Source organism: Leopardus geoffroyi, chromosome A1 (assembly GCF_018350155.1).
Source record: "Leopardus geoffroyi isolate Oge1 chromosome A1, O.geoffroyi_Oge1_pat1.0, whole genome shotgun sequence".
In the NCBI taxonomy this organism is placed as follows: domain Eukaryota; kingdom Metazoa; phylum Chordata; class Mammalia; order Carnivora; family Felidae; genus Leopardus; species Leopardus geoffroyi.
This window is the reverse complement of record NC_059326.1, coordinates 227,951,057-227,976,469: the sequence shown is the minus strand read 5'-3', so window position 1 is coordinate 227,976,469 and position 25,413 is coordinate 227,951,057. Positions and strand designations below refer to the sequence as shown.

Sequence of the window (25,413 nt, the reverse complement as noted above, 5' to 3'; positions counted from 1 at the left end):
ACCAAGGTTTTCAGATTTTTCTGCTCTGTTACAGCAGGAAGTAAATGTGTGGATTGCCATGTGCTTTTAGACAGTCTTCCTGTATGTGTGTTTCCCCTGATAATTTTTTATCTTTCTCAAACAGGCATGATACGCTGATCTGAGTCTCCTTTTGAACACATTTTATTTTAAATGTATAATGCTGCCAGCTGCTATTATGTGTTAGGTGTGTCCTTTTGGCATGTGGGACTGATCTATATTTAGGGTGCAGCTCCCTGTGGTGCTGTTACTAATCACACCTTTATGGCCAGTGGTGTTTCCTGGCACCTCGTAAACACTCTTTGATGATTTGGCTGAAGTGAATCTAATTCAGAATGCATTGGGGAGGTTGATAGAAGTTTGTGAAAAGAAAGACACTTTAGCTAGTTGAGAATATATGCTACAAGAGAAAACAAAACAAAAGTAAAGAAACCTCTCCTTGCTTATAATACACCAAGTTTTTGAAGTACCCTTTACTCTTTCCTAATCATTTACCGACAAACTGCATAATGTGGACCCATGCCGCAGTTTGTCAGTTCCTGATTTGTAGCTTAGAGATGGATTTTAAAGTTAATATAATGAGAAGCCTCTGCTTATAAATAATAGAGGCATCAGTAAGAAGGCTTAAAGCCAGTTCCACATGTTCCTCAGTTCTTTATTTTTAAAGTTGATCTGAGGTGAGAGAGCTTGATTCTTTGGTTAAGCTCCTGGAGACAGGCACGTAAAGAACGGGAGGCTAGGGTTGCTGATTTTTATTTATACTCATTCCTTATTAGGCTCTTAATACAGGATATCTCATTTGATGTTTCCTTTTTTTAAGGCTTTATTTATTTTGAGAGATAGAGAACAAGCAGGGGGTGGGGCAGGTGTGGAGAGAGAGGGAGAGAGAAGGAGAATCCCAAACAGGCTCCACGCTATCAGTGCAGAGCCCATTGTGGGGCTCGATCCTACAAACGATGAGATCATGACCTGAGCTAGATCAAAGTTAGATGCTTAACCGACTAAGCCTCTTAGGTACCCCTCATTTGATGTTGTTGTTGTTGTTGTTGTTTTTATCTAAGTTACTATCAAAGCTGAAACTATTTTCCTTTAAACTAATTGAAGGAATAAAGTCATTTGTCTTTCAGAGTTTATCCTGAGTACTCAAACCTTAAATTCTTCAGGGTTAATTAAAATTGGGTCTTTTTAGTGGGGAGGGAAGTTCACTGTAGCAAACTAGTACAGAACTTTAAAAATATTAGAGACGGTAGTCACCAGCTGTGTCAGGGAAATGATTGGTGGGTGCCACCACAATTGTAGAGTATTTCCTACTTTATAACCAGAATTGGCGAGTTATGTTAGCATGATATCATTTGCTGATTTTCTTAGGCTTGCTGTTATTTTGCTTAGGAAGGAAAAATGGAAGAAAAGCACTAACTTAAAAACAAATTTGTTACTTTTGCACGGTGATTTTTTTTATGTGAAAGGTTGACAATGAAGGAGTAAACTTCTGAAAAATTTATACCTCTAATCCTGTTTAGTAAAATCTGTTTTATTGAGATATAATCCACATACCATAAAATCTGTCCTTTAAATGTATATGATTTGGTGGATTTTAGGGTATTCACAAGGTTGTGAAACCATCACCATGGTCTAATCCCGGAACACTTTGATTACCTCCGAAAGAGCCCCTACCCGGTCCCCGTTTCCTCTACTGCTGGGCTCCCAACTGCCAGTCTACTTCTTGCTCTGATCCTGTTTTTAAAAGTATTAGGGGATATTTATTGTGGTGCATTTGTAAAAGCTCTCCATATGAGTAGTTTTTAGTAAATTAAATCTAAATGGAATAACCAGGGCTTTGAAAAAGCAGGCCAAAAGATCAGTGATTCTGTGAGTTACTTATTAGGTCAAAATCTCTAAAAAAAAAAAAAACCAAAAAACCCAATAGGGATTCTTTGAACTTGAATATTTCTGATCCTCAGTCTCCTCGCCAGCTACTGTAGAAAGCAGCCCTCACTGCACATACGTAAGACAGCAAAGTACTTACCAGCTCCTGCAGACGGTGTGTTAAATGAGGTTAGATGACAAACCTGATTTCATGCTTCAGGTCAGAAGTAGGGGCAATAAAAGAAGTGTTTTATAGTTTATATTTAACATTTTATTTAATGTATATGTTAATATATAATATATACCATGTATATGTATACTCAACCACTAATGTGATTCCTATGCCATTGGGGTTTGGACCTCAGTTCACTGACCACCACCAGAGTTAAGAACACTTTTTCCCCCTTTTTATCATAAAACATTTCAGCATCCAAAAGGAGAGAGAATAGTATAATGAATTTCCAAGAATCCATGGGTCACTCATCTATATTCCTTTAAAAAAACCTCATTACGATTAACGGCTTTAAAAAATGGGCAGTAATTCTTTAATATAAAAAGAGGCCAGGCAATATTCAAATATCCTTGCTTGTCTCACAATTTGTTTTACAGGATATACATTGCAATTGGTTCTTCTGACTGTTTCTCTCAATCTATAGGTTCTTATTCCTTATCCTTGTATTTATCTTATCCCCTGTGTTAATTATCAGGTGAGGAAATGGTGTTTTCCTGTAGAGTTCCCTACATTGTAGCTTTTGCTGGTTGCACCTGCCGGTGGTCAGTTACTATGCTCTCCTTCCCCTGTCTTTCCTGTAAACTAGGAGCTGGGTCTTGAGGCTTGATCAGACCTAGCTTAGATGTTGCAGGAAGAAGGCAAAAATCAAGAATCCTTACTGGGTGGTGGTGGGTAGTCCTACTGGGAGTTGTATTTGTGTGTGGTGCAGGGTGGGGTGGGGGTTGGCTGTTTCTTTTTCTTTGATGTTAAGCATTCATTGATGATCATGGTTTAGAATCTGGTATTTTATTACAGTTCATTATGTAATGCAAAATGGTGACATTCTTTTTTTTTTTTTTTTAAAGTATTTTTTTTTTTTAATTTTTTTTTAACGTTTATTTATTTTTGAGACAGAGAGAGACAGAGCATGAACAGGGGAGGGGCAGAGAGAGAGGGAGACACAGAATCGGAAACAGGCTCCAGGCTCTGAGCCATCAGCCCAGAGCCTGACGCGGGGCTCGAACTCACGGACCGCGAGATCGTGACCTGGCTGAAGTCGGACGCTTAACCGACTGCGCCACCCAGGCGCCCCTAAAATGGACATTCTAATTGCATCCTTTTTTTTTTTTTTTTTTTGAGAGAGGGAGAGGGAGAGAGCATTCGTGCACCTATAAGCAGGGGAGGGGCCGAGGGAGAGGAAGAGAGAGAATCCTAAGCAGGCTCTACACTCAGTGTGGAGCCCGACTCAGGGCACAATCTTATGACCACAAGATTGTGACCTGAGCCAAAATTGTGAGTTGGGTGCTTAACTGACAGAGCCACCCAGGCACCCCACATCCTTTGTTCTTTATCGGTTTGTTCTTTATCGGTTCTCTTTTATTCTACAAGAGAAGTGTCCCTTCATCAGTTTCTTGGTTACCCTGAGAACACAGTTAATACAAGAAAAGCAGGAAAAATGATTGATTCTTATCAGTTTTCAGACGAATGTAAAATGACCGTTAGTCATTTCAGACTGATAAAAAAAAAACCTGTGATTTTTAATATTTGATGTGTTTCAATTACAGTTTTTTTCATCTCTTATGAAGTTAAATTTTTCTCTTCTCTGGGGCACCTAGGTGGCTCTGTTGGTTGAACGTCCAACTTTGGCGTGGGTCATAATCTTGGGGTTGAGTGGGTTACTATCTCTGCTCCCCCCGTGGACACATCCAGGCAATATGTGTATATATATTGTGTGTATATGTATATTTCCTTAATAAGAAAAGATGTCATGACTTTATACGAAAGTTTCTAATCCAAATTTAGGATTATAGGTATCATATGTTTGTTTGATTTTACATTTGTGTCTCCTTTTCTTTATAGTGAAAATCTTAGTGCCTGCCCTCATCAACATAATTGCGTGTTTACATTGTGATGCCGATGCTACTGCTACACTATGAGACCCTGAATGTAATTTGATACTTTTGTTCTTGTTTTATTGTCCTAAGGGTATATGCCCCTGGGAACATACAGTCCTGCTGCTGTGTCATGAAAGCCCGTAGAATATGGGATTGTCTCTGTGCGGCAAGTTACTGCCAACTTGAAACTCCAGATCATTTGTTTCATTTCATTTTACATTTTTAAAGCTTAAAAAAACAACCACCCCATCTTGCTTCAATGTGCACATCATTCCAGGCTTAAAATCTAAAAAAAGTTAAAGTACAGAGAAATGTTTCTCTCCCTGCCTTTTCTACTGTACCTTCCCTCCTCCACCAGAGGAAACCTGTTTTTGTTTTTGTTTTCTTTAGTTTTTGTTTTTGTTTTCGTTTTTTTTCCTTAGCCTTGTAAAATATGAGCACTTCTTTCCCTCCATCTGTTCTCCCCTCCCCTCCCGGAGGGAAGTAGTAATGTAGCCATGCACCATTTTTTCTGCTTGCTGTTTCACTGAACCAGTAGTCTGGAGAAGAGAGACTTAGTACAGAGGGGCCACACCCTTTTACAGTTGTACGAACTCTGTTGTTGTGTGTCTGTACCATACTTGGTTCAGTCTGTTGCCTGCTGATAGACATTAGGGTTGCTTTTTTGGAAGAAATTGTTCTGGGGATGGCAAGGTGAACATCATTCATCTTTGCAAGTGAGAGTAGGATTTGATTGGCCAGAGGTTTGCTGTTCCTATTGGACTACTCACCACTGTTCCTCTTGGTTCAGTTTTGCAGAGTTCTACATTTTCTGGAAAGGGAAGGGGGTACCTCCCGTCCATCTTGGGTATTCCGTTGGCATCTGGCACAGTCCGAAGCCATAATGACAGACCAGAGGGCTGGGTATTGCCAGAGGCTTTCCAAGTGCTGCATCCAGAGTCCCTGTAGAGTCTTCCTTTGAAATACTCTGTAAACCGGTTTCTAGTTGTCAGGACTTGGCTGCAGGAGGCAAGCATGTGAACGTAGGGGGCTGTGGAGCCAGTGTGGGCCTTGGCTGCTCCTAGAGCGAGGTGGGGGGCAGTGGACACCTCGTGACAGAGTTTGGTTAGTTGATGGCAGACTTAATTCAGGGGAGCCACAATTTCTCACAAATCATGCCTTTTCCGAGCTTTCCTTTGTAAAATCTGCTTTTCGTGATCTGCTGTGAGTTAGCCTGCTCCTTGGGGGATGGGGGTGTAAAGAATCCTTTTCACTGGGGCTGTAATCCAGAAATTCAAATAAGGACCATACAGAGAGAAATATAGTTGATTCACTGAGATTTACATGATATTCCTCAAAGTAAGTATGCCTTCCTTACAAGAGAAGTTTATTCTAACTGGATGAAAGGTGAGTTCCTAATTGATGTAAAGAAGAAGAGGCAACTCTGAATCCAGCTGCTTTTGTGGTCATTCTGGGCCACGCTGCTCCAGAGCCCATGTCCCCTGGAGTGTCACCTTTTAGACAAGAAAATAAGTGTCTCTGGGTTTCAGGAAGTGTCACACAGACACTTTAAGCTATAATGCCGGACTTCCTCAGCCTTCTTTCCCATGTGGACAGGAACCTTAGCATCTGTGTTTCTATAGGAATGTTCATCAGGCACATCTGTTTTTAACTTCCTGATATCCGACAGTAGGTATTTTTAATTCACTTCATGTAGAATCCATTCATTCCGCAAATACTGATTTATGGAGTGTACTTTTTGTTCCAGTGTCTTCCTCGGCCTTGAAAGTATATACTGATGTCAGTGAGTGAACAAACAACACCTGCCTCCATAGAGCTTCCATTTAGTCAGCGACACAGACAAACAAAAAGATTGTGTAAACCCCATAGCTTACCACAAGGTGAGAGGTGCCTTACAGAAATAAAATGGAGAACGGGGAGAGGAAGGACAGTTTTTGTAGGAACTGAACATACAACAGTGTCATTAGGAACAAAAACTATACTTTCTTTTTCTTTCTTATTCTGTTTTTGTTTTTGGTTTTTTTTTTTTTTTTTTTTTTTTTTAATTAACACAGCATTTGGATAGGCAATCCTTAACAAGCTGTTCGTTTTTGATTATAGACATGTAGCAATCCAGGGACTGTGACCCATTCATTCTTAGACACCCTGGACATTGGTACGTGCAGGAAATCGTGCAGGAAATGGATTTCCTGCCCTTTGCTTTTCCCTGTAGAAACTAAGGCACTGCGTTTCCTGTCTATAAACTAGGACTGACGTGTCCCACCTGCCTGTCCCTGAGGCTGCAGGTCGACGTCAGATACACACTCGTACATCCGGTAAGTGAAGCTTTGCTGAGTTAGAGCATCATTCTTGTTACTAGTTCAGGAACAAGAACTTTAAAGTTGTAATTCTGCTTCATAACCCAGACAGTGTTCCTGTGGTGTATCTTCTGCATTTGTGACACTGGCACCAGGTTAAATCTTGGAGAGTATAATCCAAACAGGCGTATGTGGCAATGATTTTAAGCCCGTTAGAGGCTCAACGGTGCTTCTTTGATACTGTGTTTCATGGGTTCTAAGATTTTTTTTTTTTTAACTTCTTGGCAGGGGGTGTGGTCAGCAGATGGGTGATTGACATCTGCCTGTCGCTGACACACCACAGATTGGAAGATGCACCCCGATGCAGGGAGGTTAGCAGGTGAAAACAATTATTACTTAAGTAGAGAATATGTAGTTTTTACTTCATAAGTGACTTTTGTTGAAGTTTTAAAACTATCCCGGTGAGTTTTCTGAAGCTCTGTTATGGGAAAAGGAAAAAGATAAAATGAGTATTTTTTTTGCTCTTAAAGTTCAAGTTTGGGTGTAAATAAGGTTTTTTTTTTTTAGGACACAAGTGAGAGCCTAGTTGGGGGATGAGCTTGCTGGCGAGTCTCAGGGGACTCTTCCTTAGTGCTGCCAGCTTGGGGGGAATCTGGATGACAGGTGAAGCAGAACAGAGGCGGTCAGGACTCCTCACATTTGGCATTTACTTCTCAGTGAGCAGAATGGCACTTTCCCACATGAGTGTCTTTGATAGGCGGTTTTGGGTTCAACTTTTGGTGCCCATGGTGGCGCGTATGGCCTTGCTTGCTTTGTGAGATACGATGACCCAGAGGGAGGAGTTGATCATGGGTCACGGTCATCTAGTCTCTCTGTGCATCAAATATTGTTTTGCATTTAAAAAGTTCAGAATGTTGGTCCAGGAAGATGTTAGATGCTATTCTCTTTACCGAAAGTGGGGTGAATGTTTTCAGCCAAATATCCTAGTACATTTTTAAGAACTCAAATTTCTGTATGTGGATCTGCAGTATTTTTGACCAAGGAGATTGATTCTCTTTTGAAAAGTATCAAAGATGTTGGGAGACCAAAAAAAAAAAGAAAAAAAAATACTGAAGTTGTTGCCTGTCTTATCCTGGGGATAAGCGGTAATCCCCCAAAATACCATTGGCCCTCATTAGTATTACCCTAAAAATACTGTCTGATACTTCAGAAGGTTACTTGGTGATGACATTCTGGCATTTATAACAGTACTGCTTCTTACTTTTAATAGTACCTTTTGTTCATAAAGAAGCTTAGGAACCATCATTCAGTTGTCCTTCTGCACATTTTTGCTACTTTAGAGAGAATTAAAGCTACTAGTGTGAAAAATTTTGTAAGTTCTTGTCAGGGCAAAGTACCCAGATGTGACCATGTGGCATAGCCCCCCTGTCTTTTTTTTTTTTTATTATTATTTAATTTCACTTGTTTATTTTAAGTAATCTCTACCCTAAATGTGGGACTCAAACTCATGACCCCTAGACCAGGAGTTCTGGGCACTTCTGACTGAGCCAGCCAGCACTCCTCCCCCCATCCTTATTGAAGCTTTAGTATCTTTAATTATAAAGCTGGAATGATAAAACCTCTTAATGCGGTCGTCATGATGTTGAAATCCGAGCCCGTATGTTAAGGACTGGAATCCATATGTAGCATGTATCAGTGGCTATGATTTAGTATTGTTCCCATTTAATACTTGAATTACTGGATTTGTAAATAACAACACTTTTCTGGATTGCATGACCAAATAGTACATGTGGACCATTTTAAGTGTTCAGAATCAGAATTGAGTTTCATTATTGTTGAGAGGCACTATTAATCATTCTAGGAAATGGTAAAAACCCAAATTGGTGAAATGTGTTTTTAAAATTCCAACATCTTGTGCTGAACACTTCTTTGGCTTTTCTAAAAAGAAAGATCTGGCTTTCTGTTGTTAGTGTTTGTTTGCTTGCTTTTTAATTTTACCTCTGCTGATGAAGTAAATAAGATGAGAAAATAATTAAGAGTTTCATGTTGTGACTTGAATTTTGAGATCTTACTGCCGTTCCTCTGAAGACAGATAGATGACCAGAGCTGTAAAACTAAGGAAGGATCTGCTTGGGAAGGCTAGATTTTCCTTCTCTGTTGTAATTTGTGAAAACAGTGAGAGAAGTAATAAAATATATCTAGAAATTTCACCAAAAATGTTGAGTGATATCAACAGACTTCATTAGGATTTTCAGTGTGTTAATGAGGGCCACACCTGCCTGTCACCCGAGGTTTGTACTTAGTATGTGACATAATTTTTCTAAACACCTTAAGGTAACTTAGTTCTGTTGTAACATTCTCAAATGCCAATCAGTCTGTGCGTGTGCGTGTGTGTGTGTGTGTGTGTGTGTGTGTGTGTGGCTTTGTGTGAGAGGTTGGTGAAGCTTGACTGCTGGGGTCAGGTACTGCCCTGGAACGGGGAAGATGCCCTAGATCCCAGATTATAGAAAGTCACCATCCCCAGGATAACGTTTGGAGACCATTCTGTCTCTTTCTTGCAAAACCTACAACCCAGTTTGGTTGAGAGCTTAGCATGCTGGGGAGGGCAGGATGGGGGCAGCTTGGGGGAGAACAAGAGGTGAGGTGTGGGGAGGCGCTGGTTTAAGGTGAATGAAGCACATATGTGTGGAAATGTGTTCCCTGCAGACGTAAAGTTAAAGAAAGCAGGAAGCACGCAGGAAGACAAAGACGGGGCCTTCTGTGATGGCTTCCCAGGTGACAGGCAGCACTCAGACATGTTGTTCTTCAGAATCCCGGGAGGGGATGAAGTAGCCCATCCACGTCTCCGCCAAAGCAAGGGCTCTTGCCTTTTGCTCCGTCCTTCCTGGCCATGCAGTTGGTGGAGGGACAACGTTACATGAGTGGTTCGGTGACGACGATGGACCTCCGGTGGCATGAAGAGTCCTGTCCTCTCTGTTTCTGTCTAAGTGTGCTCCAAATGTTTATTTTTCAGGTGGCAGAGATAAACGTGGAGGTCCCATTTTAACGTTTCCAGCCCGCAGCAATCATGATAGAATACGACAGGAGGACCTCAGGAGACTGATTTCATATCTAGCCTGTATCCCTAGGTAAGTTCCGTGTGGTTCGTGGTTACTCAGTGTTGCCACCGTCCCAAGACATGTGACTTGAATTCCAAGCAGACGAAACAGTATAGAACTAAAATCATGATCTTTCTCCCTTTTTATTTTAAAGACTCTGTTTTGTTTTGTTTTGTTTTTTAACATTTGTTTTTGAGAGAGAGCACAAGCAGAGGAGGGGCAAAGAGAGAGGGGGACAGAGGATCTGAAGCGGGCTCTGCACTGACAGCAATGAGCCCCGTGTGGGGCTTGAACTCACGAGCTGTGAGACGATGCATGACCTGAGCTGAGGTTGGATGCTCAGCTGACTGGGCCACCTAGGCACCCCTTGATCTTCCTCCTTATTTCCATTTTGTGACCATTCTGTCCTGTATACAGCACTTCTGGGTGTGGAGATGAGAAGCATGTGTCTTGCTTGAAGAGCTTCGTGTGGAGGTGATGGAGTTGGGACGCCCACGAGGCTGGGATTAGGATGTGGTGCTGGAGGTGGACGGTCATTGGTGAATCTGGTACCAGCACGCAGTGCGCTGTAAGACCAGAAATGGAACGCTGTTTCTAAAAATGTGTTTGTCTTCAGGCTCAGCTTCAGGGCTTTTTTTTTTTTTTTTTTTTTTTTTTCCTTTTTCGAAGTTAATTTATTTATTTTGAGAGACAGAGGGACAGAGTGAGTGTGTGTGACCGGAGGAGGGGCAGGGAGAAAGAGAATCCCATGCAGGATCCACGCTATGAGCATGGAGCCTGATGCAGGGCTCGAACTCATGAACTGTGAGATCATGACCTGAGCCGAAATCCAGAGCCAGATGCTTAACTGACTGAGCTACCCAGGTACCTGTGAGCTTCAGTTTCTTGAAAGTATTCTCTTGATTTTGTGGCATGATGTTTGGTGGGGCTTTAAAAATCTTTACCAGGTGATATGCCACGTTTGGGAATCCCCATTCAGTTGGAGACCCCATTAGTGATAGGGTGGTTTAGTGTGGATTCTGAAGAACACTAAGAACAGGCAAAGCTGTATTTTCCAGGTGATTTTTTTTGGAAAAAGAATACCGCTGTGATATAGTCCAGGGATTTAGGCATGTCTGCAGAAAAGAGATTGCGTGTGTTTGGGTTGGAGAAGTGTTTCCCTGTGAGGAAAAGGAAAGGCATGTGCTAAAAGGGGCATAATCAACATGCTGGAATACGAGGAGGCCAAACGAGGACGCGTGGAGGAGAACTTGGTCATTATATAGGCTACAGTAGACAGTCACGTTAATGAATGTGTTATGCAAGAGAATGATGAGAGCTGGTCAGTAGCAGGATTAATGGGTTCTCAAAGGTGGAGGTGACTGTCATGGATCTGCCACATCACGTGGGTTGGGACACTCCTGGCCTATATAGGTTGACACCAACAAAGGAAGACAGCAGTGCCCATTTGTAACCCATCCTTGCTGTGGCTGAGGAAAGTCAGCCTTTGCTGTTGACGGTCTGACCTGCTGAGGAAGTTGGTGGGTTTTCCAGTTTGGGCGTCCTTTATGAGACAGCAGTCACTTTGCATCATCAAGGACAAAGTGATATATGGAGGAGCTCACTCTTTCCTCCTACTCTGGTATTTTCTTGGGCTGTTGAACTGTTGACACCGTGAGTTAGAGAGGGGTTTAGAAGTTTTGGTCTACTCGCTATCATTTATAAATAGCACTTACAGTTGACGAGCACCGTTTACGGAGTTCTTCTGTGTGCTCGGTACTGGACTCATGGTGGAAGAAGAAACAGAAATTCAGAGGACGGTGTAAAAAATAAATCTGCCAACCAAAGTGATACTCATCACATAGTATAATAAGAAAGCTGAATTTGGCATATATCCAGCTTAGTTTTGAAAACATGAACATAGTGGAATGGCTGTGTGGTAACTTTGACAACTTGCTATCTGGTTTTAAAATCTGTGTCGATTGTAAATATTAAAATTGGTTTTATTTCACTGACATTGTAAAAAAAAAATTGATCCACGTGTATTTTGGATCATCTGCATGACCCACCTAAACCTACCAAACTTGGTCGTGGAAAATTGTGAGCGTATACAAAAGTAGTGAGAATAGTGTAGCGAGCTCCAGCTTCAGTGATGATCAGATTTTGTCAGTCTTGTTTTTCTCTGACCCGCCCCCCCAGAATATTTTATAAAAAACCCCAAGAATCCTGTCATTTCACTTACAGATACTGAAGCGTATTGAAGGGTGAACCTTCTGCTGTTGAGCACAGTCACTTTGTTTCATTGCCTGGGTTTGCTTTTGTATTTACGATTCCCAGTGACAGGAAACATCCTTTGCCTGACTTGGTTAATGATGAGATGAGTGGGATTAACGTGTAAATGACCCATTTCTCAAGTGATAGTGGGCAAATTTCACAGTGGTCCAAATAGAGAAAGGGGACAAAAAAATGAGTCCTCTGTGCCCCTTGCGTGGGTCTACCCGGACCAGACATGAGCTGCTCTGTCTCCCTGGAGTGCTGGGTAGCAGAAACATTGTTCTGGTTTAGCCATACAGGAGGGTCCATAAAACCATCCTCAGACTAACGGTGTGCAGATTTTTTCCACTGGTGGGTTTGCTTGCGTTTAACTCTGATTATCTGTTGCTATAGTTTCAGAGTGGCGTGAATCATTCTGGGAGTCGTGAGACTTCTTTTACCTGTCCGTTACTCCTGGTGGTTTCTGGGATGTGAAGGTACCTACCTTTTGCTGTCCCTCAAGCTGGGCAGTCCCAGGGCCCTGCATTCCCGGATGTGGAGAAGTGTGCCATCCAAACAGCACGGGCAGCAGAGTCAGACCAGCTGTGACATGTCCCAAGCACATTACTTTTATCAGTTTTCTGATGTACAGAATGTGGTAGTAACGTGGGATCATTGTGAGTAATGACTGAGGATACTTAACGTCCGTGCCCAGGGCAACGCCCGACACAGGGTCGCTACCTCAGAAACAGTCCGATAATCTCCATCATCTCTACACGCTCTTCCGTTTTCCTACATTTTTCGTTTGGATGTGTGCTCTAGAGCTGGGTTATCTTGTTTTTCTTCTGCATGTGCCTCTTAAAAGGTGTCCCTCGAAGATCAACACGAAGTGAGCTGAGCAGTGCTGAGGAGTTTGAGGATTACTTGGGTCACCTTCTCTGCCCTTCCTCCCTTTTTTTTTTTTTTTTTTTAAGCAATTGAAGTAATAGAGTAAATTTCATGGAATTAGTTTGCAAGGAAATTTTCCATTAACTGTGTGTAGGAGAATCAAGTCTCACCAGAAATTCTTGCTGGTGTAATTGGGATTCCCACACAGTGATGAGAATAACCTCAGTCTTGGTACATCTCTAGGTGTTTATTGCTCTTATTGTTTGAAATACACGCAACTAATTATGTTCTAGATCGTCTTACCTTCTTTAGAATGATTTATAGTGGCTCCATGGATAAATCACCTCAACTCTCTTGTAACTGGTGAAGTAATGTGAAGACTTTTGACTGATTCGTTCATGAACATTCACATAAAAAGCTACTTTCTTCGTCTAGAAACTGAAGAGCGTTTCTCTCTTTCAGAGACCAGCATTGAGAAGGGACCTTAGTTGTATCTAAAATTGCCTTATCTCACAGATAAAATGAGGCTCTTAGGTGAAACTGCTGAAATAACTGGTTGACGGCTGCACTTTCCCATGAGCGCTGTCTTCCGGGAAGGGCCGCATGGGCCCCTTCCCTTGTACACAGCTGCCCGCATTGGTTAGCTGCTCATAAATACACCTGGGTTTGGGAGCCTGCAAATCTTCCTTTCTTTTTTTCCTTTTTTTTTTTTTTCTCTCCATGTTTGTTTGTTTTGAGAGAGAAGAGAGAACGAGTGGGGGAGAGGCAGAGAGAGAGGGAGAGAGAGAATTCCAGGCAGGCTCTTCACTGGAGACGTGGAGTCCGACGCGGGTCTCGATCTCAGGAACCGTGAGATCATGACCTGAGCCAAGAACAAGAGTCAGATGTTCAACTGACTGAGCCATCCGGGTGCTCCACAAGTCACTGCTTTCTTAATAAGGACTGGCTTTTAACTGAGTAAAGAGACAGATTGTAAGGATGTGCACTCCCAGCCCAGTTCACGTGCTGTTTTCATTACTTGAGAAGCCACTGTGTGGTTGGTTTGATTGTGGAGGAGGGTGGATAGCGAGTCCTTTTGTAAACTGGGCCAGGTCAAGTGCCTTCTGGTTGTGGTGTTCCCTGACTTGTTCCTGTCGTTGAGCCTGGAGTTATTCCGGATTCCCTATCAGCCCCTTTCAAGCGGAGGGTGCGGTTTTCTGTGCACGCTGCGTAGCGCTCTGTGAGGAGAGGCACAGGCTGCCGGAGAACTGGCCCTGATGTGGCGAGGGCCGATGCCCCGAGTGCAGCCCAGCAGACGGCACCCACTGAGGCCCGAAGGGCCCGGCTGCACTGCACAGTCGCCCTCCTTTGTTGTGTGGCTGCAGGTAGAGCGTCCGCAGTGGGATGTCCCTTTGGGGCAGGCTCCCTCTGCTCAGGCAGAGCCCGAAGAAGTCCAGAATGCTCCCGGTGACTTGGGAGATTTTGGGAGACATTTCTGGAAGCCCCGTTTGCTTCTAGGATTTGTGAAGGAGGCCTGTGCTGTTCTCTCGTTTGTGGCCCGGGACCTACTTGAGACAGGGAGACATGATACCAAGAGGGTCGTGTGAGCCGAGTGTTAACTCATTAGGAGTTTTTATTCACGTGCAGTTGTAGACGGAAGTGCATCAAAGCATTCCTAGCAGTTTCCACCTCTGAGTGAGAAGCGAGGCCGCTGATCAGCCCTGTCATCTCTTGGTGGATTTCGACACCATGTTTCTGGGGCCTGTGCCACGACCCACGCAGGGTCTGTCTCCACAGACTGTTTGGAATGTTTTGTGACACGCCTGTTGCATGGATGTAGCTGTGACAGGAACTTTGCATCTGTGAAATTGGGAACAACGGCTACTCTGATGCATCAGGATAAGGAAAGGAATGGTGTCTACACGCACGCGTTCATGTGGGGAGGGGGAGGGGAAGGTAGAGGATGAACTTATGCAGTAGAACATGAAACTGGTTTGTTTGTTTGTTTGTTTGTTTGTTTGAGAGAGAGTGCAAGCAGGGGAGAGGGGCAGAGGGCGAGATAGAGCGTGAAGCAGGCTCCACGCTCAGCATGGAGCCCGACTCGGGGCTCAATCCCACGACCCTGGGATCATGACCAGAACCAGTATCAAGAGTCAGACGCCCAGCCACCTGAGCCACCCAGGCAGCCCAGCAATTGGTTTTAGTTTTGACTTAATTTATTTTCGCTTTTTAACTTCACGTAAATGGTAGCAATTAGTTCTCTTGAGTTTTAATTTATGAACTGTAACTGTATGAATTTATAACTGTAAATGGTTACTAGTTTCTCAGGTGATTACCCGAGACAGGGAAATGTCAGGTGTCTTTCCTATAGGCCCGTACGTTCACGTTGGGTGAAAACCCAAGTTAGTCACCGCGCAGTTGGGGTCGTAGGTGTGATTCCAGGTGACCTCAGCGGCGGTCACGATCTGGCTCATGTCTGACGGGGATCAGCCACCTGCACGGACTGCGTGTGTCCACCACAAGACAGCTAGGATGACGGCCCTTCCGCAAGGGTGAGCCTGCTCCGAAGTCTCTGGAGAGCTTCCGCATGAACACCGGAGTTCTAACCGAGTGTGACTGAGGATTTTTAACCTATCTTCAAGGGCGATTTAACTCTGGATATTCTTTCTTTCTTTATTTATTTATTTTTTTTTAATTTTTTTTTTTTCAACGTTTATTTATTTTTGGGACAGAGAGAGACAGAGCATGAACGGGGGAGGGGCAGAGAGAGAGGGAGACACAGAATCGGAAACAGGCTCCAGGCTCTGAGCCATCAGCCCAGAGCCTGACGCGGGGCTCGAACTCACGGACCGCGAGATCGTGACCTGGCTGAAGTCGGACGCTTAACCGACTGCGCCACCCAGGCGCCCCAACTCTGGATATTCTTTATTACAGAAGTGCATTACATATATTTCCCATGTACCCAGGGGTTGAGATTTAATAGAACTACTAATAATTATGAGCAACTGGCTTTTTTGTTTGTTTGAACTTGCCAGAATGTGGAGGGGAGTGCTGAGGGCTGGTAGTGTCACTGCTGCAACCCGGTGAAAAAGACAAATAAGTCTCAGTATCACCATGAAAATCTGTTTACCCCCAAAACCCCACCAGAAGGGCGCCAAGGACCCTCAGGGAACCTCCGAGATAGCTCAGAGGCCTGAGCCAGTGAAAGGGGACAAAATGGGACACTGGAAAGTTCCAGTGCACTGGGATGGGTGGTTTCCGTACCTGGGAGGCTCTTGCGACTGCTGTTCTTTGATCTGTGACTTTCCCCACCTGGGCTCTGTGCACCTGTCAGGGGTCTGTCCCCACTGGTGCTCACCAGGGACCTTTGCTGTAATAGTTACTAGACAATGGGTGCGATCACTTAATACACAAAAGACGAGAAATTCCCTCCCCACCAGCCCACCTGACCGTACGGAGCCCCACAGACAAGAGTCAGCCTCACCTGGTGGGACTCAGAGAAAGGGTCGCGTGGCTTAAACCTATTTTTTCTTTCTCTCTAGTGAAGAAGTCTGCAAGCGAGGATTCACGGTGATCGTGGACATGCGTGGGTCCAAGTGGGACTCCATTAAGCCTCTTCTGAAGATACTGCAGGAGTCCTTTCCCTGTTGCATCCATGTTGCCCTGATAATCAAGCCAGACAACTTTTGGCAGAAACAGAGGACTAATTTTGGCAGTTCTAAATTTGAATTTGAGGTAACTTCCATGTGTAGCCAGACCAATTAAACCAATAGGTGTGGTTTCTTGAAAGTGGACTTTTCCTCCTCATTTTAGATATCAGATATTTAAAGCCACATATTAAATGGGAGCTGCACATCTTGTTACATGTGGCATGTAAAATTAGTTATTGCATAAAACAACAAAAATCGGTTCGTTTATCCCGTTATCCTACTGGATTATTTTTCCCGAGGGAGATACAGGCTCCAGTCCTCTTGGTTTTGGGTGGTGGGGCTGCTGAGGTACAGGGTGTGTAGCATAGAACAAGGTTCCCTTTTCGCCTGATAAAATAGCTTTACCTTCCAGTCCTGGTGGCTCTGTGTGGCCTCAGATTCATTATCCTTGCCTCCGTCTTAGAAATAAGGGAACATCGTGAAGACATTCCCAGCTTCACATATCCGGAAGAAATGGAGTTTTTACCTTGTCCTTGCTAAATGGAGAGAATGATCTGTTAGGTATTTCATATATCAGCTCTCTCATTTATGAGAAGGGAGATAGTCCTCTAAAAATGACACCGAGTGCCAAATTCAACCGCGCATAAGGTCGCGGTCTCCCAGACGGTGCACAAAACAAAAGCCTCAGCCTGCTGCTAACTTAACTTCCCTTCCCACTGACACCTCTCCTTCAGCTACCAAGGCTCTGACAAGGCTTTGGTGCAGTTTGTGTAATGAAATGGTTATGGGAAGAAAGTATTCTGGCCAGCTTGAAAATTGATTCATGCCCTGTTCTGTAATAGAGTGTTTTCTAATAAGATGTCATGATTTTTGGTTGAATAGATTGCTTCTCTTAGCACCTTTGCCCAGACAGTAGGTTTTAGTGATGTATTCATGTGTGTCGACAAGGTAAACAACAACAGTAGTATTAAGCACATCACACAGTATTAATTCTCAAGCTTTATGTTACCTGTTAACTTCTCAAAGTGTTTTCACACGGGTGTTACTTACATTTTAAAATCTTCTTCCGTGGTACTGATTTTCAATCTGATATCTGAGTTTAGTTTTAATTTGAAACTACATTCAAGAAATTTAGGTAAAAGATGAAACCAGTAAGCCCTTATTTTCACACGGTAAAGAGTGATTTTGGATGACAGTTGATTGGGTCTTATTATTTTCTTAACACAGAATTTAAAGCGGGTTGTCTTTAATTACACACGTTTTAAGCAGAAATAACGGTTTAGCAATATAATGCGTGCACGTTTTTGCTGGTCTAATTTTGATCTCTCCTTCTGGGCCTTTAAAGTTACCTGTACCAGCTTTTCTACTGAGCTTATTGTCTCTACATTGTTACCAGCCTCGGCCTCTCTCTGTGAAGTGATTAGATCCGTGGGTGTTATTAAAAGTCTGAGCAAATGAGACAGGAATGAACCTACAGTCAATTGCAGGCCAGCACGCTGGGCTGGGAGCAGCCCGTCTTTCTAGCTCAGTTTGTTGCTCTTTGCAGGTTCTCATGCCAGCCATCCTGGAGTCGATGCACTCCTAAGTCTCTCTAAGGCTGGAGGTGACAGAGGTGGGGCTAAACCAGTCTTTCTCTGTTTTGTTTTTTGCTTCTAGGCCACAAATCTTTTTTTCCTTTCACTTTGTCTTTGCGTTTCATGACTCCTCTCCCACTCCCTGTGTTTCCCTTGAGGCACGGAATTGGTAGTAACCCGGCAGCAGCATGTGGTATAGGTCGGGTGAGGTTAATCTGATTTTTGCTTAGATTGTAAAGGATGAAAACTTCGTCACTGTTAGATTGGGAAGTACAACGCTTATACTAAGAACTGTGGCAGATTATTGCAATGAATGAAACTCTCCCTCTGTCTTTAGCTTTGTGACAGGAGTTTCCGCCCCCTTTCTGGCTACTTCTGTATATTCTGTAAAATTTAAAAAAGCCATTCATATCCTAGCATCCACTATGTGATGGGAGGTGAAGTTAGGACAGGGTGAGTGGTAATGGTGGTCCGGTGGGAGCGCTGTTTATTATTTAATGACCAGCTCACAAATCATTGTCCTGAGAGGGAGGGCATTAGCTTGATGGTAGATAGGAGGAGGCCTCTAAGGTGTTTTCTGTTGGGAGTGAGACGGTAGACTGGTGTGCACGAGAAAGAGTGCACTGATGAAGTAAAATTGGTAAATCCTCTGCTCTGTTTTGCAATTTAAGACATTTCCTGGTAATTGTGCCTAAGATAGTGGGTTAATTTCCACATTCTTGGAAAGAAATCCAGGCTCTTTAGCTCCCCTGAAATACATATCCTGTAATTTTAGGAGTTCTGACTAACGTGTTGTTCTACTAGATTTATCTTTCACTGACTATACTGGTAATGTTTCTTTCATCTACATTTATTTTTTATGGGGCCAGAACAAGGTATGTTTTCTATAGATTAAGTTTGAAAATCTCTGAGTAAGTATTGTAGATTGCATTATGATAAGGCCATGTAGACTTGGTTCATCTTCTCATACATGATTTTTTTTCCTCTTAAGACAAATATGGTCTCTTTAGAAGGCCTTACCAAAGTAGTTGATCCTTCTCAGCTCACCCCCGAGTTTGATGGCTGCTTGGAGTACAACCATGAAGAATGGATTGAAATCAGAGTTGCTTTTGAAGACTACATTAGCAATGCGACCCACATGCTGTCTCGGCTGGAGGAACTTCAGGACATCCTAGCCAAGAAGGAATTGCCTCAGGATTTAGAGGGGGCTCGGAATATGATCGAGGAGCATTCGCAGCTGAAGAAGAAGGTGATTAAAGCCCCCATAGAAGACTTGGATTTAGAGGGACAGAAGCTGCTGCAGAGGATTCAGAGCAGTGACAGCTTTCCCAAAAAGAACTCTGGCTCGGGCAACGCGGACCTGCAGAGCCTCCTACCCAAGGTGTCTGCCATGTTGGACCGGCTGCACTCAACTCGGCAGCACCTGCATCAGATGTGGCACGTGAGGAAGCTGAAGCTGGACCAGTGCTTTCAGCTGAGGCTGTTTGAACAGGATGCCGAGAAGGTAAAGGAGCAGGGAGAGGGAAGCTAAAATGAGGCCTGGAGGGGGAGGCCTCCTGGCTCACTGGGGCCTGGCAGCCAGGGCCGCCTTGGTCGGGAGAAAGGGCCAAGGAAGGGTAAGCCACTCTCACGGCGTTGTTTCAGAACTCGCCAAGTGTCACTTCAGAGATCCGCCCTAAGTCTCCCTCCCTGTTTTCCTCCTTGGGCGGGCCAGTGCTATTTTAGGAACTCTGAGTTATTAATTACTGGCAGTTTGCTTTAGGATAACCGTAGGATGAATGAGAATGGTATCTTCAGTTAAAAGAGTGAACATTTTATAGAATTATGTTATTGAAAGCGATAATTGTGTACGTGTTTTGCTAATAACTGCTCTTCACTCCTCTCTAGGTAGTGACAGAACACCGTTCAGATCTATCACTGAGTATGTTTTTAAAATGAAAGATGAATAATGTGTTAAAAATAATGGCTTCTGGGAAATATGGGCAGTGATTACTGACCGTCTCCTTTTATTCTTGTGCTGCAGACAAAATAACCCGTCCAAGCAAGTGTTTGTGTTACGGGCTCAGTCTTAGCAATGTGGAAACACTTATTTATAGGACTGTGTTGTAAGCCATGAATATGAGTGAATTGATCTCTCTTAATTTGAGCCCATTGAATTTTTTTCATGGACAGGAGAATATTTTTAAAGCAAAAACCAAAAAAAAAACCAAAATGGTATTACAAACCTTTGTTTCAAACAGTGACAAGCCACTACCGTTGTTTGGCAAGCTTTTAATATATCTGTCAGTGTACTTCTGTTTAAAGAAGTGCCTTGTCAAAGATGCTAGAAAATCTTCCTTTCAATTACTAGAAAAACAGGTGACTGACTGGGATTCTGGTTCAAGTCATGATACCAGGACTAATTGATAGTTACTCCTTTTTCCTTAAAGGTTTTCCTTGTAAACAGCATAATTGTCATCCTTTTCCAGGTAGTATCTGTATTGACCCTTGAGAGGGATGTCATCATTAAATTTTTTTCCCCAGTCCTTTTTATTTTTATGACAGATTTCATTGTTTGCATTTGCACAGCTTTTAAAATACTGTTTGCACTAAAGCGCATATGATCTTGTAGTCACTGGAATTGCTGTCAGTAATCTGTGGGCATCGCAGAACTGGGCCACATACCTGTAAGTCCCTAATTTCACCCAACAGGTCTTTAATTGAAGAGCAGTGCCTTCATCAGCCTGAGGGATTTGAATACCTCCTTAAAGAGTAGCATCTGCTCCTTACATCCTCGTCAAAGGAACGCAGTAGACATAAGATTTTCTCATAGACCCTGCAGGTTCGGAACTGCTTGCTTTGTAGAAGTCAAGGATCTTTTGGACCCGAATCCCCGAGAGGTTATCAGAGGACTGACACTGCCCTTGATTGCCTTGGTCCTGCTCCTGGGCCTGTGCCAGTCGCTTCTCTTCTGGAGTGATTTCAGGTTTTTTTTTTTTTTCATTCTGGTAGATGTTTGACTGGATCACACACAACAAGGGCCTGTTTCTGAACAGCTACACCGAGATTGGGACCAGCCATCCTCACGCAATGGAGCTCCAGACACAGCACAACCACTTTGCCATGAACTGTATGGTAAGACGCTGTCAGAACAGACGTAGCTTGTGTGTGCGAGTATTTTAGCAGACGGGCGGTGTTTACACAGATGGTGTCCCAGTGCACTGCCAGGAGGCCGTGCGGGGCCTTTGGAGCTACCGATTCGGTGGTCGCACCTGACCTCCAAGTGCGGGAAGTTCTCAGTGTTGGCGGTGTCCACGGCGTCTTTTAAGTTTTAAACGAGCAAAAATGTGAAAACAAGCAAACAAACTGGTAAAACTTGAACCGGTTACTTGGCCGGTTCAACATGGATGATTTTGATGCTAGCTCGAGTGCTGTCCCTCTTAGGAGCCTACAGCGGCCCCAGAAAGGCTCCTCAGTGACCACGTGACTCTCCCGAGAGCCACTGTCACTGTGCTGGCTGCCCTTCCCAAGGAAGAAGTAAGCCAGCCTGCCTGCTGTCTGCCTCGGGGCGCACTGCAGTTCTCCTGAAACGTGACGTTTCCTTCCAAGCTGAACTGAAGTAGTGGGGTCCGGACATGAGCCGTGCCTGGAGCTCCCTGGCTCTGTTTGGGGTTGATGCCCCCGATTCCCGTGGCCTGTCGTGACCAGATGGGGGGTTGTTGTAGGACTATTAAGCAAAACAGCAGAAGACCAATGAATTTTAAGTAGCACTTTTGTTACATTTTTGGAGTTACTATAACGAAAATATTCTATATTCTATAGAATATATTCTATAGCATATATGTTTTATATCCTATAGCATATATGTTCTTCCTATAGACAGTTAAGCTTCTAGAAATTTTCTTTTCAGGGACAAAGAGTTTTGGTTTGGACTTTGAGCCAGTCTGTGAGAATTAACCACTCGTGGACCTTACAGCTTTTTTTTTTTCTTTTTTTTTTTTTTACAGCGCACTGAAGCAATATAAAGATGGGCTTTTTTTATTAATTAAGATACCACTTAATTGAAGTTTGGTCAACTAAATGCTCCAATTTAGGTAGTTTCAAAGATAACATTTAGCAATAAAATTTTTGTAGTAGACACCATCAGAAAAGTTTGATACTGTTCTAGGGTTTGAGGTAAGAGAATTTCTGGTTTAAATGATCAAACCTGGGCATAGATGAGGAGAGCCAAAATGTTACCTTTGGAGGAAGCTTTTTAGAATATCTTCCCAAGAAATTTTTATCAGGTTTTCAGACCATTCTGACCCTGCAGCTACAGGCAGTAGGCATGCAATCCACTGTATCACATGCTTTAAAAACAAGAAATGCTAACATATACTTCAAACAAACGAGGACACACAATGTCTTCTCACCCCACCCACCATTATTAGTGGCACATTTAGGATCGAGAAGATGTGAGCGTGGTGTGGAAGGCAGCAGTGTGGGACGGGAATGCAGAGTTTTCTCATCTGTAAAGTGGGGATCATAGCTGCCTTCCCTGGAGTTCTGTTATTTTATTTCCTCTCTATCTGTAAAATACTAAGATAATGCTGAACACATAGTAAGTAAGTACTTGATAAATGGTGATTATTAGCAGTCATGTTATCACCAATTAAAAGCACTGTTAAACTTTGGGGAGCACCTGAGTGGCTCAGTCAGTTGAGCGTCTGACTCTTGATTTTGGCTTAAGTCATGATCCCAGGGTCGAGGGACTGAGCCCTGTGTCAGGCTCCATGCTGGGTGTGGAGCCTGCTTAAGATTCTCTCTCTCTCTCTCTCTCTCTCTCTCTCTCTCTCTCTCTCTTCCTCCCTCCCTCCCTCTCTCTCTCTCTCTTCCTCCCTCCCTCTCTCTCTCTCTTCCTCCCTCTCTCCCTCTTTCTCTTCCTCCCTATCTCCCTCTTTCTCTTCCTCCCTCTCTCCCTCTCCCTCTCCCTCTCCCTCTCCCTCTCCCTCTCCCTCTCCCTCTCCCTCTCCCTCTCCCTCTCCCCCTTTCCCCCTCCCCCTCCCCCTCTCCCTCCCCATTCCTTTCCCATGCTTATGTGCTCTCTCTAAAATAAAAAAGAAAATTAAAAACTCTTAAAAGTATGAATGATGTCTTTTTTTAGGTCTATTTTCTGATTCTTTACAATAAACTCATATCACTTTGCTAAGTTGAGATTTTTGTTAAAAAAGAGCAGGGTAACTGTGTGCCATGCTGGGGGGCAGCCTCTGGTTCCAGGCCCCGTCCTGCCCCTGGCCCGCCGCAGTACTGTGAGTGCTTGGTGCCTGTCTGGGGCATTTAGTGGTGCAGAGCAAGGGCCTGGTAACTTCTTGTGCTACCTGCAGTGTGTTAAACATTTTTTGACAAAATGAAAATGCTGGTCATCAATATGCACGGTCGATAGTCTCTAAAGAAAGCGTGCGAAGGGACGCCAACAGTTGGGCTCATTGTGTGTCACAGATACTTTTAACAGCTGTGACAGAACTAGCAGCAGGTACCGTGACACAGGGAATTCTACGTTGCCGTATTTGTGCAGAGGGAGTTTCTTGGACTGCGTGCCACCACGTTCCTTTTTCTGTGTTGCCAGTGATGCAGCGATGGGAAGGGTCTGATCCGTAATCCGCAGACCGGCACTCTCTACGCAGAGTGTATTCTGCTTGAGGATACGAAAGGGTGACACAGGACACATAACGCCATCTCGGTGGGAGTGAATACCCTCAGGTTCCCACGGCGGGGCCATCCGAATGGGGAGCTCTGCTCTGGACTCCAACAGAGGGCATCTGCTTATGCTCTTCCCGCAGGCCTTTGGGGTTGATTTCCTCTTTAATGATACAAACAAAGCAAAAATTAGCATTTACAGTAAAACCTTGGATCGGGAGTAACTTGTTCTGTGAGTGTTCTGCAAGACGAGCAAACCTTTCTCACAAGTTTTAACTCGATAAATGAGCGACGTCTCGCAATACAAGTAGTTCGTGACCCCAGATGTCACACGATCCCAACTGAGCCAGCGGCTCTTAAAATCCACTTCGGTATGCAAGCCCTTTGGATATCACACGTGTTTCCAGAATGGCCTGCAACTAGAGAGACAGAACACCTGTGAGAAGGGGAGCCACTAGTTTTGACTAAAGGATGCTGGTCAGAGCATTATTGCCATAAGAGCTGGCGAGGACTGTTTCCCACGGACTGTGACCTTGGCTGACTGTCGCAGCTCCGCAGGTGCCCTCTCTCCCTGCACATCTGTTAGCTGATTCTAGCCTGCAGATGTGCCTGGAAAAGGAACTCAGAGGCTGGAGTCTGTGGCTGGAGTCTGATCCCAGAGTACCCTACCTAGTTCAGATTTGGGTGAAAATGGAGGGAAAGAACGGACAGGTGCACAGGTGCATTCTTCAGGGTGCTCACTGGGTGGGCTGCAGACCAGGTGGCAGTGAGGAGGCTGCTGCAGGGGGTGTGGCAGAGGGACAGTGGCCCAGAGGACCACGCGAGAGGGGAGGGGAGGGGAGGGGAGGCCAGAAACATGGAGAGGGGTCTGGATAGGTTGGATGATCAGATTTCACGGCTGGATAGGGAGGAAGGAGCCAAAGAAAGAGGTGTCTTGGTGGGTTTTGGGGAACTTCTAAGAGGAGCAGCGTTGTGATGAACTAACTGCAGCTGGGGTTTCTGAAGGTGCACGCTCCCCACTGCTGCCTTCCCTGGAATGGGAGCCTCAAGGGCGACTGAAGGTGGAAAGGGGAACAGCATAGTGAGAACTAATTTGGGGAGAAAGGGGTGTATGTTTTTCAGCCTCACAGTAAACTGGTAGGCTTGAAGATGGGCACTTCACGGAGTAGAAAAGCTTGATTGAAGGTGTGCACGCAGCGTGGTTCCTTTAGTGCCTCGCTTCCTCTTCCGTGGAGAAAGTGGATCCGTTTCCAGTAGGTTCTCTATTGGCCCCAAAGTGACAGGCGCCTGGAGCTCGTGTAGACAGGAGAGCTTGTTTCCACACAGAACAACAGCCCATGGTTGATCCGTGCGTAGTTTCTGGGTTCTAGTTAAAACCTGCAGCGTTGGGTTTTGTCGGTTCTGGGTGACTGCTTCACAGTGGGCTTGCCATCTGGACCCTTTTCAGGATTCGAAGCCAGCGAGTGAGTCAGAGTATGTTTGTGCGCCCACTTGTGTACTCTGTTGCTTTGTGCCTAACAGTCTGCCTCTCAGCTAGTTGATTTGTAATTTTGCAGTTTTAAAAATAGAAATTGAAACCAATGCTTAGAGTTTATGGAAATCAGATAGCAAATATGTACACTATTTTGTACCAGGTGATTCTGCTGTTCAAAATATAACTGAAGTTCGTGGGCTGTGTTTCAGAAAGCGCCATCCTCTGTGTTTCTTAGAAAGAAGCTTCTTGTCCGCCTTTCCTCACAAGCCCTCTTTCTCTGCCCCTTTTGCAGAACGTGTATGTAAACATAAACCGCATAATGTCGGTGGCAAATCGCTTGGTAGAGTCTGGCCACTACGCCTCTCAGCAGATCAAGCAGATTGCGAACCAGCTGGAGCAGGAGTGGAAGGCATTTGCGGCAGCCCTGGATGAGCGGAGCACCTTGCTGGACATGTCCTCCATTTTCCACCAGAAGGCTGAGAAGGTCAGTGCCCGGGCCCCACGGCCCACGGGCTGGTGACAGGAGGACTTCCTCCTTCGATACCCTCCCAAGTCCTTGGAGGACTTTTGTGTGAC

At 44.3% G+C, this 25,413-nt stretch overlaps 1 protein-coding gene across 7 annotated transcripts in view; it reads left to right on the top strand.

The window, feature by feature from the left end:
- The window catches only part of TRIO (trio Rho guanine nucleotide exchange factor), a 365,052-nt gene that overhangs the window by 123,406 nt on the left and 216,233 nt on the right, over positions 1–25,413 (top strand). For all 7 annotated transcript variants that reach the window (XR_006702484.1, XM_045441785.1, XM_045441792.1 and 4 more), the window contains exons 3-7: positions 9,301–9,415; positions 16,027–16,219; positions 18,700–19,212; positions 20,700–20,822; positions 25,130–25,321. Coding sequence is in view for 6 of the 7 variants with exons in the window: in XM_045441785.1 (XP_045297741.1) it covers positions 9,301–9,415; positions 16,027–16,219; positions 18,700–19,212; positions 20,700–20,822; positions 25,130–25,321 (1,136 nt within the window). In the remaining variant the exon portion in view is untranslated. The remainder of the gene's footprint in view (positions 1–9,300; positions 9,416–16,026; positions 16,220–18,699; positions 19,213–20,699; positions 20,823–25,129; positions 25,322–25,413) is intronic.